The sequence below is a fragment of the Anarhichas minor genome, unplaced genomic scaffold, assembly GCF_050575085.1.
Source record: "Anarhichas minor isolate MPS153535 unplaced genomic scaffold, ASM5057508v1 ptg000030l, whole genome shotgun sequence".
NCBI classification, from domain to species: Eukaryota; Metazoa; Chordata; class Actinopteri; order Perciformes; family Anarhichadidae; genus Anarhichas; species Anarhichas minor.
In genome coordinates, this window is record NW_027466476.1 from 5524733 (window position 1) to 5546287 (window position 21555).

Here is a 21555-nt window from a genome sequence, read left to right on the forward strand (position 1 = left end):
GTTAGCTGCTAAGTTGCCTGAAAACACCCCCCTCCCTCCCTCCCTCCCTCCCTATCACGACCACATATACAAACACTATCGATGTCATTCCTCCTTAAGATGACTGCCATTAGTCCAATGATCTTTTTTTGGGATGGACATCACTGCAGGTCAGGGACCCATTCCTGACAGTCTGTAATGAATCTTTTATCAGCCATGAGCTGATTTTATTTTTTGAAACGTATAGAAAATTCATTATGTATTAAAATATACTATAAATGTACGAGTTCCTATTTTTGTGAAGAGGAAATATTTCCCAATGATCTAAGCAGAGTAAATAAAGTTTCCAACTCTTTGACTGATTCTTGTGAATTCAAGACACAACATTGATATTAAGGTCCGTCTTTAATATGCCATAGATGTTAATAGTTTAACTTTTTAAAAGTCAAAATGCAAAGCAGTCATTTGCATATAACCAGCCACGCTATCTTGACTCCTACAACTCTCAACATAATCGTGTTTTATCTATACCTGCATATTTTACCGTTAGCTACAAGAGATTTTTACATGAATGCAAACATGGTCTTTGACAGCTTTTATTCGAAGGTGGAGGAAACATTTCCAATCATTTGAGTGCAAATGAAAAGCAACATTTCATCCATATACATGTATTTACAGATGCACTGGCACTTTAGAGGCAAGATTAAGAACTCAATTAGTGGAAAGGAAAAGGAGAGGGTGGTGAGCACACAGATCAGATAGGGCACACGCTGTTACATATACTCTACATGCTTTAAGTCTGGGAATGTTATGATCTAAAGAAGGAGAAATTTAAGTCAGAGCATAGCTGCACCAAACTCTGATGAACCGTTGACTTTGGACTTCATGGTTTTCAGATAATTCAAAAAAAAAAAAAAAAAGCTTCTCTAAGTGCATCTGATCTCCTATCAGTTAACCGTCAGTGGACACTGCGATCTGCAGTACACATCTGATGCCACTGGAGTGGATTCCTCTTCTATTCAGTTCCCAACAGAACTAATGAAAGGAGGAACCAAGAAAGAACTACTTCTACAAGGCAACCACTGAAGTCTTCACCGTACTTGTTTCTAGCAGTGGAAGCGTGGACAGGGTAAGATGCATCATGGGATGTTATACGTATAATGCACCTCCATAATGCCTGGTCCCCTGACTCTGTGCTGCTAACAAGCAGGCTACATTATCCTCTCCCCCTACAAACAAACTCTGCTTCAGAATAACAAAACAAAAAAAATACCCCAATGTGGGAATTATCACTATCACAAGCCTCTGTTCACAGTTTGTTAAATGTAACATTGAACTGTTGATGACAAGGATGGAAAGCGGTGCAGTCCATGGTGTGGTGCAAAGAGGGAAAGGGGTCGGCTTCGTGTTTTTTTTTCATAAATTCGCTATCTTGTATTTTCCCCTCAGTGGCATCAAGGACTTGTGATCTTGAGGCAAAACAAACAATAAAAATAAAAATCTAATAATATGCAAGTGTCCAAATTCAGTTCTTTTAGAGTCTATTGTAGAAAAAGAGGAAAACTGATAAATTGAAAATCAGCAAAGCAAGTTCTTGGTTCTCAATTCTTCTCAGCCTTCACCTCCTTTTCCTCATCTTCTTTCTTCTCAGTCTCCTTTTTGACCTCTTTCTTTTCATCCGACGCCTTGTCTTTTACGGAGAGTTCCTCCAGCTTCTCTGCCACTTTGTTTGCGCTATCAATGTTGCCTGTAGCAAAACAGTGAAACGCACAGTCAAAGAAAAAGCTGTGAAAAGTTTGAACACAATTAATTTGCTTAGCGTGTACATTTGTCTTTACAGATCACACTCCCCGTGTGTTACTTTGTGTAAAATCCTTGACAGTTGGATTGCGAGGCCAGTGAAGAGTCATACCTGTTGTGTCAACCTGATAATTCTGGATTGTAATGTAGCAGAACATAAGGACACCAGCCTTTCAGAAAGGTAGTAACGTGTTACATTCTGCACGGTCATGTAGCAGTCAACAAAAGTTCCAGGCTGGAGTGAACAGCAAAGAACAGAGTGAGTCTGCATTCTTATGAAACTTGTCATGTAAGACACGTTACCCCTTGTTGGAATTATATTTAAAACAGTACTCAATACACGTCACTCAAACCTGAGTAGAGCAGTGTAACAAACACCACATTTGTTAAAAAAAAAAGAATATGGCGTTAGTTTCATGTACCTGTTCCCTCCAGAGTCTTTCTGACCTCCTCCTTGCACTCGTCAAACTTCCCCTTGAACTTTTGAGCATCTGTAAACAGAACAGAGTTGGTGAACATTCACATGAAGGTGCTGCTGTATGATTGCAAATGTAGCATTAATAAGCAGCCCCACTGGCCAAACGGTGGACCTGTTCGAAAATAGCTTCTGGGACTTTGTTGCCCAGAGTTTAGACGCAGAAAATGGGCTTCTTGCAGGCGTTTGTCACTACTTTCAAGTGTAACACTGGACTAAAATGTATAAATACTTACTTTCTGCATTTAAAAAGCGTATTGCCAGGAGTTCAGGTTTGGGACTTTCGTCGGCATAATCTGCTAGTGTGTTCCACACCCATGCCCTGTCACTGCCAGCATTGGGCTTCAGCTCCATGGTAGGTACAACTGTAATTCACAAGAGGGAAAATAAACACTTTGAAGGCAGAGATGAAAGCATTTAGAATATATGAGGTCATCATATTAAGTGGTTGCACAACTATCAGCTGGAAATTGTTGGACTGCTTTTGCTTAACGGCTAACTGTATAAGCTCAACATTTTGATTAGTTTGGTACCATTTCAGTTGTTCCCAAAACTACTGTAAAATAGCAACTAAACTCACTGTGATGATTGGCACAAATCTTCAAGGTTCGGTCTCTCCTCATCAGCAGGCGGATTGTGCCCTTCTCTTTGTGTTTCAGCAGCTTGACGTCACCGGTTCCTCTCTCCTTCCACTCTGGTGGTTCGTTCTCAGAGGCAAAACGATATAGTTTAGCCCGCCTGGGGAAAAATATGATATGGCTTTCATAAATATAATGTGCTGGCTGCTCAGCAAAATGTATAACAGATTACAGCACTTGATACAAATAACATGCGAGGGAACAAAAGGAGTCACGAGTGTATTAAAACAACTTACATTTTAAAGAGTTCCTCCTCATCCTCCTCTAATGTTTTCACGTCCTGCTCAGGAAGGGACACGATCGGCTCAAATTGGGGATCATGATTAGAGTCTTCTACATTTTCTGCAGTGGTCTCATGCTCTTCCTGGTCCTAGAAGGAAAAGAAACGAATGCATGAACTTAAAGCAAAAAAACTTCCACATATCTGTGTCAGACATTCAGAGTAAGTTAAAGAAACTAGGCATGTGGATTAGGTCAGTGTGATTCTTTAAACATTCACTGGAACAAAATGACCAACAGGCCATGGATGCTTCAATGGAGGGATTTAAGAGCTCATTGGTTAAGTAAAGCTTTTGTATGGGAAGTGGCAGAGCCTTTAGTAAATCACTATTGCTGAGCACAGCATCTTTAATTCAATTTGAGGTTGCATGTTCTCACGTTGATGTGCATACGACTAAACATACACAACAAATATGGCAAAAACACATGCTCTTCATACAAAAGAAAACCCGACTGAGGTTAAAGATGGCTAACTTATCCACACAAAGGGCGCAAGTTCATGACCCGTGGAAAAGTGTGAAAAGACCCACTGTGAATAACTGTTTAGCGAAACTGAGCAAATGCGGGGGACTTTCCTTCCTCGGGGTGGAAACCCTACTTCTACACCATTATGCTTCACTAGCTAGCTGTTAGCACGTTAGCTACATCCGCTGCGGGAGGTATTTAAGCTATACAAAAGCCAGTGACATTACAATAGAAAGATATAACAGTATAATGTATTTGATATAAGGCAGTTGCTTTAATGGTGGTTATATAAAAAAATTCAGTTTTTTTCGCAGTTGCATTTTTAACTCATTACTGTTAGTAAATAGTTCAACTTTGTTTTTCTAAGACAACTCATTGCTAACGATAGTTAACGAGGCCTTTCGCTAGCAGGCTAGTCGAGAGCTAACGGTGATCGGTTCACTTTTCACACCACGGTGGGTTTCGTTAACCAACACCACAATTAATTTGACAATATATTCAGGTGACACGGTTTTAAGGCTAACTGACACTCCACTCACAGTAACATTGTTACTGCCAACTGCCCGATAATACGCAGTCACTGGCTCCAGCGCCCTGCTATTAAAGCTAACGTTAGCTAACAAATGTTAGCAACTTGTCGTGCTTGGCAGATAAAGACGAGCAACGCAGGGATCACCATCGTCTTTGGCCAGCTGGTTACATGTTAGATTGTTAAATACCCCGTTCAAATTGCTGACGACTGCAACAGTTATTGTTAGCAGTTGTGTGCACATCGCCTCCCTAAGCAGCTAGCTAATGACCAGTATATGATGCTAATGTTAACATGCTGACTGGCTGCACACTTCAGGGGGCTTTTGAGCGCATCAACATTAACTCAGAAGAAATGCGTACGAATATAAAATCTAGCAGAGGGCTTTTCTAGTTGCGCTTTAAACTTTCATTAGATCATATGGCCTCGAAAACAGTCAAATTAGCCCATACAGCATCACGAAATACATCATTGTCGGCATTTCTCGCTCGCAGCTTCCTTTACAAAACTTTGACGCATTTCGACATATAAAATACCAGGTTTGCCATCAAATTTCGATTCAAAGGCGAACATAGTGCAATGGATGACCTAAAATGCGCGACCTCACCTTCGGGTCTGCCATATTAATTTAGATGTTTGTAGATTATGGAAGTAGTTAGATAGATTCAAATCCCAGACTGGCCGCCGTTTCCCCCTCAGCTGCTCTCACTTCCTGCTACGGCTTTCGCGCGCCGAATTTCCTACGTATGCCCGCGCGTCCACATTGTGAAAGCGCGCGCGCACCGCCGCTCTACTCTCTTTGCCTGTATCACAAATCACACTTGAGAAAATGCTGTTTTTATTAAAAATATATACTGCAAAAATTATATGCTTTAATAAATTGAAATGTAAAACTTTAGATGGTGAATCTTAGGATATTCTATGCATAGAGAGAAAAGACTGGATCATCATAATACATTAAGCAAGGCGAGGATATCAGTTAAACATTGTTGTGCAACAAAGTAATGTCTTCTAATTTTTGTAATATGTTAATTAAATAAGCTATGAGCCCTTACTGACCCTCTTTCTCCCACCGTCTGCACATTTATTCACTAACATGCAACATTTGAGCACAGTATAGTTTTGATAATTAAGGGCCTGAACTACATTTTGTAACCTCTGTTATTTTAGTTTATAATGAGCTGTTGTGGAGCATTTAGTAGGTCTACAGTTTTATTAAAAAAACATTTTCACTTGGAGATAGATAAAAAAGGTTAAAAGAAGTTGAAACAATTAATGGTAAACAGAAATCCTTTAAACGCATTTTTTTTTTTTTAATTAGTAATTTCACACTGTATACAAGGTCATGTAAATGTAAAGTACCGAGAGAGACGATCATTTCCCACTGAAGAAGATGGACCTTTTTTAAAAAGACGACTACCACTTTAAATGAGTTCACAGTTCTCTCCGCTCCACGTGGTTAAATCAACATGGCAGCGCCCTGTACACTTCTGTGAAAGTGGAAGTTGAATATAAAAAGGTAGGTCCATGAAAGACATTGTCTCTACTTCAATCGACTGTGACCGTTGCTGATATTTAGCATGGCATTTAACAGTAAGCTGTTAGTTATTAAAACAGATAATGGCGAATCGTTTTCGTTAAGCAAGGAAGAACGCAACTTCAGTGTATGTTAGTTGCCACCTCAGCCCGAAGCGAACATAAAATACCTCTTTGTGCAGTGCAAGTGCCAAAACTCAAGTCCGCAGAAGCAGTTAAAGCAGTTTTAAGTTGTAAACGTTCCTTTTTAACGTTACATTTGGATTGTAAAGTTTATTGAGTCCATTATAACAAGTTGCAATGTCTCAACCAAGCTTGATATTTGAGCACAATCTGTCCAGCTATCGTTTGATTGTAAAAAAATAAAGTAAATAAAAACTAATGTCTGGTACTGTTAAAAACTTGTTTTCACATATAGTTATTCATTCTGAATGTAAGATCAGTATCAGTCTGCTAATCGGATTGTTATTTTCACAGCATCAACAGAGTGATGGCAGATGTCAGCAGCAGCCCAGTGGCTGATACTCCCGCCTCACACGAGGAGAAGCCGGATGACCTCCCTCAGGTCTCCAACAACGATGACGTAAAGTCTGACGACAAAGCAGAAGGGGGGAACGAGGCCGCCTCTGACCCGGACATGTACCGCTACATCAAAGAGGACCTCTTCACGTCCGAGATCTACAAAGTGGAGATCAAGAATCTCCCCAAGTTCACTGGTTTCAACGACCTGAAGAAGTTCCTGGCCAAACACGGCCTCAACCCGCACAAAATCAAGCTGTTTGGCAAGCAGACGTTCGCCTTCGTCACCTTCAAGAACGAAGAAGAGCGCGACAAGGCCATGAAGATGGTCCACGGCATGCAGTGGAAGGGCCAGGTGCTCAGCGTCAGGCTGGCCAAACCCAAAGTGGACCCCATCCTGAGGAAGAGGAGGCAGGAGGAAGGAGAGCTGGCGGGAGGGCAGCCCCCATCCAAGCGAGCAGAGGGGGACGAGGAAGAGGAGCCGCTCAGTGTCCAGATAGCCAACGTGGTGACTCCTCTGTGGAACGTGCCGTATGAGGAGCAGCTGAGGAGGAAGGAGCAGGAGGTGGTGGGGGTTCTGCAGAGGCTGGCCAAGTGAGTGCTGTCATTTTATACACGGTCTGATTCATCCATGTGGTACCATGTGTGTCCACAGCTGATCTGCTGCAGGTGTTGTGCAGTATCAACATGAGAATTTGACCAAATGTTCTCCATTGAAGGGCTTCTCTGTTGTTTCTTTTTCAGAGAGATCGGCAGCACCAACAAAGCCATGTTGCCGTGGCTGTTTGCGCAGAAAGGGAAGTACAACAGAATGTGTTGTTCTCTGGAAGCTATCCGACCGTCTCCTACACAGGTATGTCTACATGTCGGGTCTAACTCATTTCACATTTTTACTGACAAACGCATACGGCACACTATTATAAATACATACTTTTTAACAATACATTTAACACCTTGTAAAGCAGCGGTGTGTCTAATATCTCCTTAATCCCGTTTCATATTTCTCTACCTGCATCGTGGCAGACGGACTACAGGAACAAGTGTGAGTTCCTCATTTCGGTGGGTGCAGACGGGGAGGATAAGACCATCGGTTTCCGCCTGGGGAAATATAAAGGCGGCTCCTGTGCTGTGGTGGGGCCGGGCGAGACGCGCCACGTCTCGGCCGAGGCCAAGAGAGTGGTCAGCGAGTTTCAGAAGTTCATCAGGTATCGTCGCATGGTCGAGATAGTCCACAGCAAGGAATGGATATGGGAAACCAAACTACATTCACATGCAGTATTTATTTTTTAGGGTTTCATAGACTTAAAGAATCAAGTCTTCGGACATCGGACACATTTCCGCCATTGCATTTAATCTGGCTGTTATTTTGCATACAGGACAACATCGTACTCTGTGTACAGTCCTGAAACATATGAAGGACACTGGAAGCAGCTGACTGTAAGGACTACGAGGACCAAACAAGCCATGGCTGTCGCGTTCTTCCACCCGCAGGTGAGGAGGAGGACACGTTCTCTTTACGTACTTTACGTTTGCTGATAATAGAGTCGCACGGTTAGAGTTCTTCTTTTTGATGTCTCTTACTTGTTTTAATCGCTCCTTTAGAAACTCCAAGAAGACGAAATCAAAGCATTAAAGAGCTCCATGAAGACGTACTTTACAGAAGGAGAGGGGAAAGACAGCGGAGTAACCTCTCTTTACTTTGTCAGAGAGGGTCAAAGGCAAGAAAAGAAATCCTGATGCTCAATTAGTCAAGATGCAGGACAAACAGTGGAGCGCAGACTATGAAAATATCCAAGTACTGCACTAAATGAATGTTTTTTTGGCTTACCAGGACTTCGCCTAACCTAGAGGACTTGCCCTGTGAGCTGGTGGCTGGAGAGGCCAGCATTCATGAGGAACTCCTGGGTCTAAAGTTTAGAATATCTCCTCATTCCTTCTTCCAAGTAAGACAGATGTACCTCAGAGAAAAGTCCTTTTGTGTTTTACAACGCACAGATGCATTATGGTTCCAGCTGTGAAATGGGTCTTGTGTTACCTGGCAGGTGAATACAGGAGCTGCTGAGGTGCTGTACTCTGCTGTGGGGGAATGGGCCCAGCTGGACCAGGACAGCACCGTGCTGGATGTGTGCTGTGGGACGGGAACCATCGGCCTCTCTCTGGCTAAGGTGACGTAGTTGTCTGCAACACAAACTTAATTCACCTGTGACTATGTGTTGATAATGACAACTGACAGGAGTTAGTAATAGACACTGTAACAGTCTCTCGCATCTCATCCTTTCCGTGTATACCTTTTTTTGGGGTCTTTTTTTAAACGCCTTTATTAGGGTTCGTACAATTATTGGCAAAGAGATATAACAATGTTCGCACACAAAACACTTTTGAAATGTTCCATTCTTTCTTTGTTCTGGCAGGTTTTGACATCTTTGTTCTCTTTTGTCTTTAGAGGGTGAAGAAGGTGATTGGAATCGAAATGTGCCAGGAGGCCGTGGAGGATGCCAAGGTTAATGCAAAGGTCAATGGTAAGAGACCAGATAACATCAAATGACCTCCAGTGATTTTATGTATGGACTGTGAATATTCATAAATGCAGGACGGTTGGTAATTCAACCAATAGATGTTCATTCAACAGTTTCCCTCGGGATTAATAAAGTTTAAGTCCTTTTTGCCCCCAAACTTATTGTAGAAATGAGAAAGTGTTTGACTGGTTGGCGGAGGCAGTAATTCTAGTTTTTCCTTTGTTTGTATTTGAAGGTCTGAGTAATGTGGAGTTTCACTGTGGGAAAGCCGAGGACGTGTTCCCCAACATCCTCAATGCTCTCGTGTCGCCCAACCTCACAGCCATTGTGGATCCGCCGAGGGCCGGCCTACGTGAGTAAACGGCCCAAACCGTGAAAAATGAACGTTACTCACCTCAGGATTTGTCACATATTTAAGTTTTTTTTTGTCTTTATCAAACAGATTCCAAGGTTATACTTGCCATCAGGAGGGCAGAGCATCTGAAGAGGCTGGTTTATGTAGCATGCAATGCTAAGGCTGCCATGAACAACTTCATTGAGTGAGTCCGTGTGTTTTTAATTTGGCGGTTTTTAAGCAGCAGAAACGATGAATTCAATTTTTGTGAGATTGAAAACTAAAGCCTGAATAACTATGTCCACTGTCATATCAGATATATTTTGAAAGGCGGCCAATTCTATGAAATGGTGAATCTTACGTGAGATCTTTCTGTCTGTTAGTCTGTGCAGAGCACCATCCAAGCGAGTTCATGGGGCTCCATTTCGACCGGTGCGAGCCATGGCCGTGGATCTGTTCCCTCAGACCATGCACGTCGAGATGCTTTTGCTGCTGGAGAGAGTGGACTACGACTCCTAGAAGACCAGCAAGCAATAAGGAGGAGACATTCTGTGCCTTCTGATACCCACACTACCATACTGTTTAGTGTGCCAGAAAAAGATTTTGTATGTCAGAAATATCAGGATGTCCTACTGCATCCGGCCGTATATTAGTAAGGATGTGATTCGGAATTGTCATAACATTGCATTCTGCCTTGCAAACTGCTAAATGGGGATGTCCAGTTGGACATCCTGGTATTTTTGGCACATTGAAATTGACAATGTATTAGAAAATACTGGCTCACTAAATAGTATCGTATGGGTTTTGGGACGCTCAGAGGGTCTTAGCTTTTAAAGACAGGCCCTGTCCTTTGATAGGTAGCATGGGCTTTCCATACTAGAAATGTATGCACTCACTTCTTTGAAATTTGTTTTTTTTTTCCTGTTGAAGTAAACTGCAAGGTCTTAATTTTAAAGGGTCAGTTCATTCAAATCCAGTCCTCTTTTGTAATGCAATATTAATTAAATAAAGTTGCTGTTAATACAGTATGCTTTGCACTATATTTGGTTAACTGAGCGTTATGGACTGTCCTTTGGCCTGTTATGCTTTTTTTAGTTTGAGAACTTTTGTTAGATGCATTCATGTCTTAAATTACAATGCTATCTTGAATAAAATTTTAGCCTTCACCTCCTGAAGCTCGATACCTTGTTCCGACTGTTAAAGCGTAAAGCTGGAGCAGTGGGTACTACGGAATAAATAGCTCAAAGTATTAAAGTGCCACCTCAGTTGTTTAACTTCTTGTTTCATCATTCTGGAACTGAATAAAAACAGCCTTCCTAATTGTTAATCAAGACATTTTATTTGCATAACAAATATCGCTAAAGTCATGGAGCTCAGGTTGCAATACATACTTCATTTTCTAGGCAGCAACATCTCAAACAATTCATTGGTACAACTCAACAGAAACGCCTGGAAAAGCAGTATTTTCTTCTCACACTGACACACCTGGCAAGACAAACGCACGGAGGGGAAAGCACATTCTGAAAGCGATTCACAATATCACAACAAGCCTCGTGGTTAAACTGACGTCCTTGAATATTTCATAGAAAAAAACAAAAAACATAGGCCAAGTACTTGACAAAAGATGCACAGCAGTTTCTATTTTGTTCCAGCAAGTAATGGGTCTATGTATTTTCCTGTGATATAGATGTTTCTACTGTACAGTTTGCAGCAACATTAACTATAAAATGCATAAGACTGTATGTGAGCTTTGGTATACACACACGTTCATCAGCTTCTGTTGGACTAAATTACTTCACCGCAGTTTGTTCACGTCAGTGTACCAAGTACATTTTAAAAAGGCTGCCTTTTGTAAAAATGCATTCTACTTGTGGTCAGAAAATACTGTAACAACGATGGCAAACACACAAACAAAATACACAATCCATTAAGACGAGTCTTAAAAATCTGCACATGCTGGAGGCATTTTTCCCTCGAGTATCTGATGTTTCAGAGGCCGTCTGCTGTCAATTTCTAATTGGCTAAACAATAAATGCTTGATCAGGTAAAGGGTGCTTGGTCTTTCCACTTCCTGTTGAAGGGTGTTTTAGGTCCAATGTAATGCACTATACTCTGAGCCCTTCATGAAATGGATTAACTAAGGCAACACGTCATCAACATGATCTCTTAAGGGCACCGCAACTAAACAAGCGACTGAAATGTACCGACTGGTTAGTTGGTGTGCTTGGCGTTAGTACTTTAATAAAAAGCGAGCAAGAACTAAGAGCTTTAAAGAAATGAACATATATAGTACTCTGTGCTTGGGTTTACTGCAGTGTTGGACGTCTTTCTAGTATTGTCAATGCAACGAGGGGGAGGAAAAAATAAAATAAAGGCAACAAGTACCTCAAATATCCCCGATGCAGTTATTCCTGTACCAACAGCATGATCAGTCAACACAAATATTTGACAGGACACAAGTGCATAACAATATTTCTCAATAGTCATCACTTCACAACACATGTTTTAAAATCGTGCAAACCAAGACAGCAGCTGTCCATTCTGAGAGGGGGGGGGAACACCGACCAATAAAATACCCAATAAACAAGTAACGTCGTTTCCTAATAAAATGAATGGTATAAATACACAAGTACTAGTAGTCCCTTTCGAATACTCGAAGCACAAAACTAAACTAATAGGTGCTGGTACTCTGTGACTGTTAAAAACAACACTTCCAAACAAAACAAAAAAGTGTGTAGTGGTTTTTTCGGTCAAAAGAAGCATGCATTTCTATTTTGATGTGGTTCATGTGTTACCTTCTCTGCAGCCCGGGTGTGTTCCCCCCCCCCCCCCCGACTGCCATCGCGAGGCTGCATCTAGAGAGGTAGACGATATTTGCTCTAATGTGTGTTCGTGCATTTACACCTCCCCTTACTTTTACCAGCTGAACCAATAAAACACGGGCGAAGGATGCAAGCAGTTCTACCGGCCGGGTCAAAGTGGAACGGCATCGCCGTTAGACGTCAGTGATGCATAATTAAGGGGTTGGATGGTGGGGGTGTGATGTCTGACAGTGGCTGGGTTTCAGTGCCGTGGTTCATCAGTGACTTCCAGACTCAAACGTCGACAGTGCAGAGGGGTTCACTCCCGGGCTGGGCAGACTCCATTATGGTCATCTTGGGTTTCTTCCTCGTTTCCTCCTGGTACAGAAATACAATAAAGTTACCATATTGTGAGGAGTACATTGTGAAAATGGCGCAAAATGTGAAAAATAAAGTACGCTCAATCCATTCTCAATTCTAAAATATACAAATCTAGGCAGTGGCAATGGAATTTTGACCACCGGAGACCGACAACTATGCTCGTAAAGACGGCAATAAAGAGGACTAATTGAGACCCTGCAGATTTACCGTTATCTGGATCAGAACTACAACCTTGTTTTTCCCTTCAATGAGCTCTCTGGTGACAAGATGTCCGATGTACAACAAGTAATCCTTGTCGAGGGAAGAGAGGATGAACTACTGTGAAAATAGACAGTCCTAAACTTAATCAACTTTATTTCGCTGCTTCAGTTTCAGGGTCCTGCTTTTGTGAAGGTGGGCTCACAGTCACAGCTCACTGGAACAATCAGATCCATAATTGTATTGTTAACAACTGTGCTTTTATAAGATAAAATGTCTGATTTGATTTCTGCTGTGATGAGAGTTGTGAAAGACGAGATGTATGTTTAACACTGGGCAGAATCAAAATTACATTTCTTTCTCTCTTCTTATTACATAAAAAGGAACCAGTCTCACCCTCTGCTTGGCTAGTTTCCTCATTTCCTCTTGCAGTTTGTTCAAGATATGGAGGTTTGGCTTGTTCTTTTTGGCATACTGCTGGAGCTCGATCACACTCTTGTCGGCGCTCTCCTGCAAAAGATCGGTCGTTATAAACGTCATCGAGATGTGCCATCTTCATTACCAGGATATCATAATCACCATAATTCATATTTCACTTATTGAAGTTAACAAGCCAATGGCAGGTACAACAGAAATAGTCTTGATTATTCCATATTTAAAGTGGCAATCTTTAAGATGTCAGTAAGGGTTGATTTATAATTTCTATTGAAGAGATTTAAGATATCTTATCCTGTTAAGATACTTTACATATTTACTGTAAATAGAGCTCAACATCAAACAGAAAGATTTAGAAAATACTAACATTTCTATTCCAAAGTCTTCCATGAGCACAGCTCTACAGTTAGCGTTTAAGTACGTACCTTCTTGACCAGCTTATTGCTCTCTCTGCCGTACATGCGCAGCAGTGAGCCCCAGTTCTTCACGTGAGGATGAAGCATCTGCAGGATCTTCTGAGAGGCCAGTTGTTTGCCAACTCTTTTGTTCTTGCCTGGTGGCACATGTGCAAAACATGTCACTGAAAGCTACGTGCATGTTCGCTCCACAAGGTCACACAAAACAGACTCTCCATGTGGGGAGATGAGGATCAGGGTCTACTTACACCAGCCTCGCACGGTGTGCTTCCCACATGTCATCACATATTCACTCTTCTGGTTTTTCCCCGGGATCACCTCAAACTTGACGCTCGTGTCTCCCATCCCATGGTTTCTAAATGAAAGACACAACACATAAATACATCTGCAACCCGGCAGGGCAGTGACAGAACAGGTTATTAAAGGGTGGTTTTGATGCTCTTTAAGTGGGGCTGTATGAGGTACTGTGCATTCCCCCAGTTAACAGACCGGAGTACCAGTACGCGAGCAAAGCAATGTACTGTGTACGGGGGCAGCACCCAACACCTTGTAGTGTACGCGATATTTAGAATATTAATTAATTGGTGTTGTGCTTTAGCTCTTACCTTTTAAGGCACTCATGAAGAATCTGATATGGCGAAAGTAGTCCTGCTTTGTTGGTCAGCTCATACACCCTCGAGTCTTCTATATTGATATGATTAAAATACTGCGGAGCAGAGTACACAGAGTGTTACATATTCAACCTTTGACAACAATTATTTTCCATGAGCTCACGCTGTTCCACATAAATGTTGACAATAAGGGGGGGGGGGTACCTCCAGTTCATCGCCCTCAACAGGCTTCTCCTCCGAGGTCTGCTTCACAAAGTCAGGGATGAGGATTTCCAGTGTGGCTCGAGCTGAAGTTCACCCAAAATTACCAGTGAGAGCAAAAGTAGTTTTACGTCGTACAACATGTAGATTTACCTGTGCAACAATCTATCGTATATATAATAAGAATATACCGTCTTGGAAGTCTGTTGTTCCACCGACTTCATTTCCCATTACTAACAAAGTCTTCCACTTACAAGTATTCTTGTGGTACTTGTCAGGCCACAACAAACAGGTAACAGTAAGCATTTCGTATGAGTCAGCTGATTAAAACTATAAATCACATATATTCCAGTCAGTGTCATCTACCTCTAACATGATGTACGAAATACAGTTTGATTATTACCACAACCAAGTTCTTTATGGGAAGCCCTTAAACCCATTTAATAACTGTAATAAAATATGCACAACGATCCGCAGTAGTACTCGATCAGAAGGCTAAGTACTGGAAATAAAAGAACTTACCAGCTTTATTCTTGGCAAGTTTTTTACTGCTTGCGGTTCCCGTGCCGTACGTTACTCCATCTATAATGACCGATGCTCCAAAGGGCTCACTTGGGTTCTCTATGGGGCGCACAAAGTCAGTTAGATTTGATATCTTGTAAACGCTCAACAACACACGTTTTATGTATAGCAATAAATGTGTGTGGACATTTCTGTGACTACAGAGAGGGTGATGGAAATGTGTGTCCTGGGTTGTAGACGACAACTAAATGAGCAGATTTACACATCCCAATAAATACCAGTTCCAACATGCTAACTTTTTCTTTCTTGAACAATTTATTACCGATAAGGCAAGAGTGACATAAGACTTTATATACACCTCAATTCAAAGAAGAACTTACCACATTCAAAAAAGTTGTAAACAGGTCGAACCTTCAGGACACGTTGCATATATTCATGCAAGATGCAAACTTCTGACTTCCCGTTAGGGTTGATGACAAATTCTGTTACAACAGAAAAATGGAAATACATCAAACACTTTGAATGGACAGCTTTGATAGTATAGATATGTCATACAAATAACACATATAAGACATAAAGGCTTTTAAAAAACTGTTTCGTTAAAGATCTTAAGTTGTAAATAAGCAAGTTTGTTTGTATTTGAACTACACTGCTGCAGAGTGACGACCACCGGTCAGGTTCATCACAATGCAAACATACAACAGATGTTTTTAATAGCTTTTTGTTTTATGGTAGAGATTCATAAACTACATCAGGCAATAACTAAAAGGATATTGTTGTTTTGTATGGTTTCATTGGTTACTGATAATGAAAATAACACCTGCCTTCCTCTTAAAGAACACGAACATGAATCTATATCACCGCTACCTTTCTTAGTGGGAGCATCTTGGACCGACAGCGTGATGAGTTTCTGGTTCGCAGGCAGGATTGGTCTCTCCGTCTCTGCCTGCTTCCTCTTCATGTCTCTGTTGAACTGCCGCCGCTCAGCCCAGGTACGAAACTTCTTCACCGTGACTTGTTCAAAGTCAAAGCATTTTTCCAAGTACAGGCGGAACTCTTCAATTTCTGCGAGGAGGTTTTTATAAAAGTTATATCACTCAATGAAACGCAGCCAGCAGAAACACAACAACTACCTTTTTAGAAGTGCACCACTGAACAAGTACTCCGAGAAGCCCTTACCTATGGACTCGTCCTTGCACACCTCCACCTTGGCCCTGACTTGTCCTAAGGCTCCGTGGGCAAAGTCACAGAGGCGGGACCTTTTACTCTGCAGGCTGTTATTGGTTGCATCCTCTCCATTTGGCTCACCGTCGGTCACAATGGCAGGAGGGACGATGTCCTGCTCCTCAGCTGCAGCATCTGCCTTGTCTGCCGTCGCTTCACCGTTGGCCTCCTCGCTGGGCTTGACAGGAGACTCCTCTGCATTGGGCGTCACGTCCGCATTGGGCGTCACGTCCGCATTGGGCGTCAATGTGGACGTGACGTCCGCATTGGGCGTCACGTCAGCATTGGGCGTCAATGTGGACGTGACGTCCGCATTGGGCGTCATGTCCGCATTGGGCGTCACGTCCCCATTGAGCTCCTTCTCCTCCCGATTCTTCATTTTCCTGTAGTGTAGGCAAGGGATGCTGCTGGTAGGAGGGTCATGTTTCTGTGTCAGGAAAGAAGAACGAGGTTCGTAACAACATGTTAACCGTATTTTTAAGAACTGATACTATGAGGCAGCTGCTGAACACTGACCAGCACCACAAACTGGTTTAGAGTACTGACACTGAGGTCTCCCCCCCCCCCCAAACTAATGAAATCAAAACCCCTGCAAAAAACTCGATACACTGTTCACATCGGTGTGGCAAGTTAATTAGACGTGACACTTTGTGTTGCATCTTACCCTAATACTGCCAGTCCCAAGGAAGTAGGGCCTGGACCAGGTAACCACCCTGGTCTCTCTGTGCAGGTAGACGGGAATACCCGAGTTATGGAATGTCATGATCCATCCATCTGGTAGAGGCTCAGTGGGGGGACGCCCACGACCTGGCATAGAGGGGAGGGGGACGTTAATGCAGCCACTAATTACTACACTATTCCTTTTGTGGGAAACCTTTATGCATTACCGCAAAACTCATAATTGTGTGACAATCAATCAAGAGGTCTTCAGGCTTGGAATTAATGTTACAAATAGTTTTAATCTAAAATTGGGTTTAGTGTTGAGTATTAGGAACAGACATGCAAGGAAAATGTTACTTAACGTTTTGAATATCAACATTAGACAATCCAATAAGTACTCATTCAAAACACACACACACCAAGTAGGACTATATGAAAACCGTATTGTGGTAGATTACAGCACACTTGTAAAGTACTGCAGAAGGATTTATGTTTTTTGTTGTTGTAGTAATGTCTATGCACTGGTGCACTGGTATTGAAAAGATGCAGCTGTTTATATTATAGACGGAGGACGCAATGTATTGAGAATTGCATCGAGAATTGTTTAAATTCGTTGACAGTTGGATTGTGAGGCCAGTGAAGAGTCATACCTGTTGTGTTAACCTGATAAATCTGAATAGTAATGTAGCAGAACATAAGGACACCAGCCTTTTAGAAAGGTAGTAACGTGTTACATTCTGCACGGTCATGTAGCAGTCAGAAAAAGTTCCAGGCTGGAGTGAACAGCAAAGAACAGAGCGAGTCTGCATTCTTATGAAACTTGTCATGCAAGACATGTTACCCCAGGGATGCATGTTGTAGGTCAGGTCACACACACTGTAAACAATTATCTGATCACTGATCTACAGAGTTTTGAACAAGAGCTTGTTTGAAGAAGAAAGAAAATTTCAATTTGGAAAAATAGTTCTTTAAAATGTCATACTTTACAAGTTTATTCAGTCGAGTTTATTCATTTATTTTAGGATTTCAAACCTGATTAGTTTAGGGAGTCCTTGCATGTAGAGTTTTACATCTCCCCACCTGACCAACACCAGTGAGCGTGTGTGAAGGTGCCCATCAGCGTGTGCCGTTTGATTGTGATACTATGTCAGAGCACTACAACACACAGAGGAAGGTTACTTAGATGTCCATTATAGTTGTGCAGTTCTTACCATTATTGTTCACCAATTTACTGCATAAACCCTGTATTGTAATCTACAGCAGCAATGCACACTGTTGTGTAACAATAGTAAAAATTATAAACACAATACTATTCACTTGTAACAGATGTGACACGTGTGTAGCATATCCTGTTAAAATATTATGTTGCATTGTAGCCCATAGTACTAAAACCACAGTTCCTAGTTAGTACTCGGCCCTAAAACAGACCGATCCACCACTCACTCTTCAAGACAGTCTTAATTTTGGTCATCATGGGCTGAACACCTCCTTCACCATCCGACGGGTGATCGCTGTCACCGCCATTTTTGTCCTCCGACAGACGCATCTTTTTTGGGACCGGCATGCCCTCCTCCAGCAGAGCATCGACATCATTGTCAAACTCCTCCTGGAAGAGTCAGTGGTTAAAGCCGGGAGAGAAGGATGGGCTTCGTCTGATGCGACGCCATAAAGTGAACAGTTGAGAGAAAATAACAAAAAACGTGCGGCACTCTACCACAATAAAGAAAAACTCATCTGTGACATTTTGAGGCATAAAAGTAAAATACTTCTGAATGTAGAAACAGATTATATTGAACCTATATATCAACGTCTACTGCAAATTAAATTACAAACATTTAGCAGCTTTGATCTATCGTTTTTATTAGTATTGCATCAACAGGAAAGCCAGCATTTAATGGGAGACATTAAAAAAATGGCACCAACCTCTTCCAGCACCCCACTTGTCATTTTCAGTAATAAAAAGCAAAACAATAAACAAAAAAAACAAACATTTCTCTAAATGTCTGCTGCTTAAATTTGATCCTGACATAACCACTCATGTCTACTGGTGCAGAAAAATACCTGACGTGTTGCAATATTAAACCAAGAAATCATTACAACCTAATCTACACGACATGATCCCCAATGTCCTCTTCCACTTCACAGTTACCCTGTTTGTACTCTTTCTTCCTGTAGCCATTAGCTTACCTATAAACATACAACCCAGCCTGAGCCTCCATCTACCACAGTATTGCAATTGTAAAGGAGAAGCCTACCAACTGTCCTACTACTAGCACCAAATGTTTTGCATGTAATATTTGGAACTATATGAGGATGAGATATATTTCTCAGTGTAAGCCCTGAGCATCTGGTGGTTATTTAAATCATCGACAGTTACCAGGACGTTGTTTCTGGAAAGTTTAGTGGCTGTTGAGTTCTTACAGATTTACTTTTTATGCTTTGAAGGCCACAAATCCAATGCCATTCAGCTGTGTTGTATTGAGGTAGAGGTATAAATAACACCAAATAAAACTAAAAAGTATCTGCATGGCTACAGGCGATTTATATTTTGACGTCAGTTAATCATATTATGAGAAAGCTATAATGAGAATTATTATTATTATTATTATGGCAGCTGTAATTTCCTCCTCCATCTAATTATGTGACATTTAGAGGTAAGCAGCAAAATAACACCATTAACGTTACATGTTATTCTACGGAGAATAAGCACCTGCATATATGACTGGCCCACTCTGTATGTTGCATTGCTTTTCTTTTTACTGAACAACCTTGTTTTTGTTGTTGCTGTGTCTGTTTTGCCATAGTAGTGGTCTGTACTGCATGGGCTGTAGTAGGCCTACGTTATTTCGGTTTGACAGTTCAGGAGAAAATGGGTGTGTAGCTGATAATGACAAAGGTTACTGCAGACGTAAGAACAGACGTACCTCATAGGAGAAAGCCACGGCCTCCTCATCCCCTTGCTCCTGCTGAGCTATGACCTCAGACTTAAAGCCACCATGCTCTGCGTCGTCATTATCCAGGAAGTTCTCGTAGAGGTCGTCCAACTCATCCAGGACAGCAAACTCTACCTTACTCTCCATGTCTACATCTGCCTCCTCTGCTGTTCTGTCCGCTATGTTCCCTTCCCCGAAGCATCCCTCACTTGCTTCCTGCTCACTAGTGGAGTCATGCAACTCACCATTAACGTTGTCTAAGCCATCATCACTTCCTCGCTCCTGCCCTTCGCCCGTGTACAGAACCTTCCGGTCTTTGCTATTGCTGCTGCTTTCGGTGAAGCTTACACGGATCTTAACATCTCTGAGCAGCTTGAGGTTTGGTAGGAACCCGGTGACCGGGGGAGCGTGGCGGGCTGTTCTGGGGCACGTTGGGTTGGGATTAGCCTCATCTGAGAGGTGGTTATAGAAAGTTATAGAGCCCGTGCTGAGAGGCTGCTGTGGCTCGGCTTCCCCGTCCCCTGGGGTGTATGTGTATCCATCACCACCAGAGCTAACGTCCATTACCTCTGCGTCACTGGACGTTTGCAGGGGAGGTGGTGGAGGTGCTCTGCCCTCATCTTGGCTAAAATCATCAGGTGGCTCCAAGGGGAGAGGGGGTAGCACATCATCTATCTCCATTTCCTCTTTCTAAATAGACTACGATTTACACAAACTGATGTATTCTAAAAATCTGACCTGTTCAGAGACTCTGCTTATCTAAAGCCAGAATGCATGCAGAAGCACATCCCTGTCAAGACCACGTACCAGAGGTGAAAATGCTAAGCTGACTACATTGTTCTTTTCATTAATGTAGACAGCTTTCAGAATCACTGTCTCAATTATTGGAAATCACAATGCATTCAGCTTAATATGGGATCTAGGCACTGATCATCCTCCACTGGTATCTTCTGGAAGCTAGAAAAAAGGACCGGTGAGAGTAACTTTAGATGTCAGTTGAGTTAGGTCAATTTTAGGACTAACGGTATTGGAATAATGCTTAAGATATTTAACACAGGCTACTAACTACGTTACTACTAAGAAACTGGAGTAAAATGACTTCAACGTGACACAATAGTTCATTTTGCTTAGGAATATGACTCATGTTTATCCAAGTACAAATATGAAAGCAAATTAATCCTAAAATAAAATAGTGAGGGACCTCGTTTTAGCGCATCTGTTCAGTCTACAGCTGCACATCGGGCCGCTGGTAACGTTAACGTCTATGCTAACATGCTAGCAAGCAATCGTAAGGCGGTAACGTTACAGATCTACGCGGCTGCAAAACTGTTAAGCTAGTCAGACAACAGTTTATTGCAGAAATACTCACCGATAAATATGACACGACTGTCTTCTATTGGACACAAGGCTACCTTTCTAAATTGTTATATTCTAAACGCGGCGCCATACTGCCTCAACTGCAGCCCCGCCATCTTGAAGAAAACCACAGCGGCAAACCAACTCAAGTCCCGCCTCCCAGTACCGGCGTTTTGTAAATGATCGATCAGCGGGCCAATCACAACGTCGTTTTGTCGACAGCCACTTGTATGAGTCAACCAGAGCCGTATAAAGACAGAGTCGCGTCAACGGAAGTTTAAAATGCTGGCGGGCAATTTGCATGCGTAGATATTGGTAGAAATCGGCGTTAAACAGAAAGATAGGATTGCGATTTGTGCTCATTAGTGGTCATTAAATGCATCGATTTACAATATTGAATAAGGAGACAAGACATACGTATTTAGATCTATCAATTTCAATGTCGGCGAGCACAAATTAGATCCACGAAATTAGGGGAGCGTATAATGACTTGAAGAGGAGCTTTCATTTTGCAATTACACAAATTTTACATGCTTTTTTTTTTGCTTGTTTTTTTAAGTGCTGATTCTGATATTTTTAGCCATGCTTACCCTGAGTCTGTCAGTTAGTACAGACTATAAGATGGGTGCCATGTTATTTGTATTGACATGAATCCTAATAACTTCTCGTCTAGTGCCATCATGAGGTGAACATTTCAGCTGGTTTGGAGCCACGAGCCTCTCTCTTTCAAAACATATATGTGACGTT

At 41.9% G+C, this 21555-nt stretch overlaps 3 protein-coding genes and 1 non-coding gene across 4 annotated transcripts; 1 reads left to right on the forward strand and 3 right to left on the reverse strand.

Annotated features, from left to right (window-relative positions):
* Positions 1 to 559: 559 nt before the first annotated feature.
* On the reverse strand, positions 560 to 4924 carry ranbp1 (RAN binding protein 1). The gene is made up of 6 exons (XM_076104238.1): positions 4773 to 4924; positions 3129 to 3262; positions 2835 to 2992; positions 2491 to 2619; positions 2202 to 2270; positions 560 to 1726 (listed from the first exon to the last, which is right to left on the reverse strand). The coding sequence occupies exons 1-6, from the start codon at positions 4785 to 4787 to the stop codon at positions 1581 to 1583; spliced, it is 651 nt and encodes a 216-aa protein (XP_075960353.1). The 5' UTR covers positions 4788 to 4924; the 3' UTR covers positions 560 to 1580.
* Positions 4925 to 5507: 583 nt separating this feature from the next.
* On the forward strand, positions 5508 to 10344 carry trmt2a (tRNA methyltransferase 2A). The gene is made up of 12 exons (XM_076104237.1): positions 5508 to 5684; positions 6179 to 6814; positions 6965 to 7073; positions 7244 to 7425; positions 7597 to 7711; positions 7823 to 7938; positions 8052 to 8163; positions 8263 to 8385; positions 8664 to 8739; positions 8972 to 9088; positions 9179 to 9275; positions 9454 to 10344. The coding sequence occupies exons 2-12, from the start codon at positions 6192 to 6194 to the stop codon at positions 9587 to 9589; spliced, it is 1806 nt and encodes a 601-aa protein (XP_075960352.1). The 5' UTR covers positions 5508 to 5684; positions 6179 to 6191; the 3' UTR covers positions 9590 to 10344.
* Positions 10345 to 10387: 43 nt separating this feature from the next.
* dgcr8 (DGCR8 microprocessor complex subunit) lies at positions 10388 to 20946 on the reverse strand. Its single transcript, XM_076104236.1, has 14 exons — positions 20822 to 20946; positions 19444 to 20409; positions 17963 to 18125; positions 16524 to 16666; positions 15815 to 16286; positions 15503 to 15700; positions 15016 to 15117; positions 14636 to 14734; positions 14117 to 14199; positions 13907 to 14007; positions 13550 to 13656; positions 13311 to 13438; positions 12847 to 12960; positions 10388 to 12249 (listed from the first exon to the last, which is right to left on the reverse strand). Exons 2-14 carry the CDS (start codon positions 20131 to 20133, stop codon positions 12166 to 12168), a joined length of 2484 nt encoding a protein of 827 aa, XP_075960351.1. The 5' UTR covers positions 20134 to 20409; positions 20822 to 20946; the 3' UTR covers positions 10388 to 12165.
* On the reverse strand, positions 17198 to 17326 carry LOC142964664 (small nucleolar RNA SNORA77). The gene has a single exon (XR_012957549.1). It is a non-coding gene; the product is annotated as a small nucleolar RNA SNORA77 (small nucleolar RNA).
* Positions 20947 to 21555: the final 609 nt, after the last annotated feature.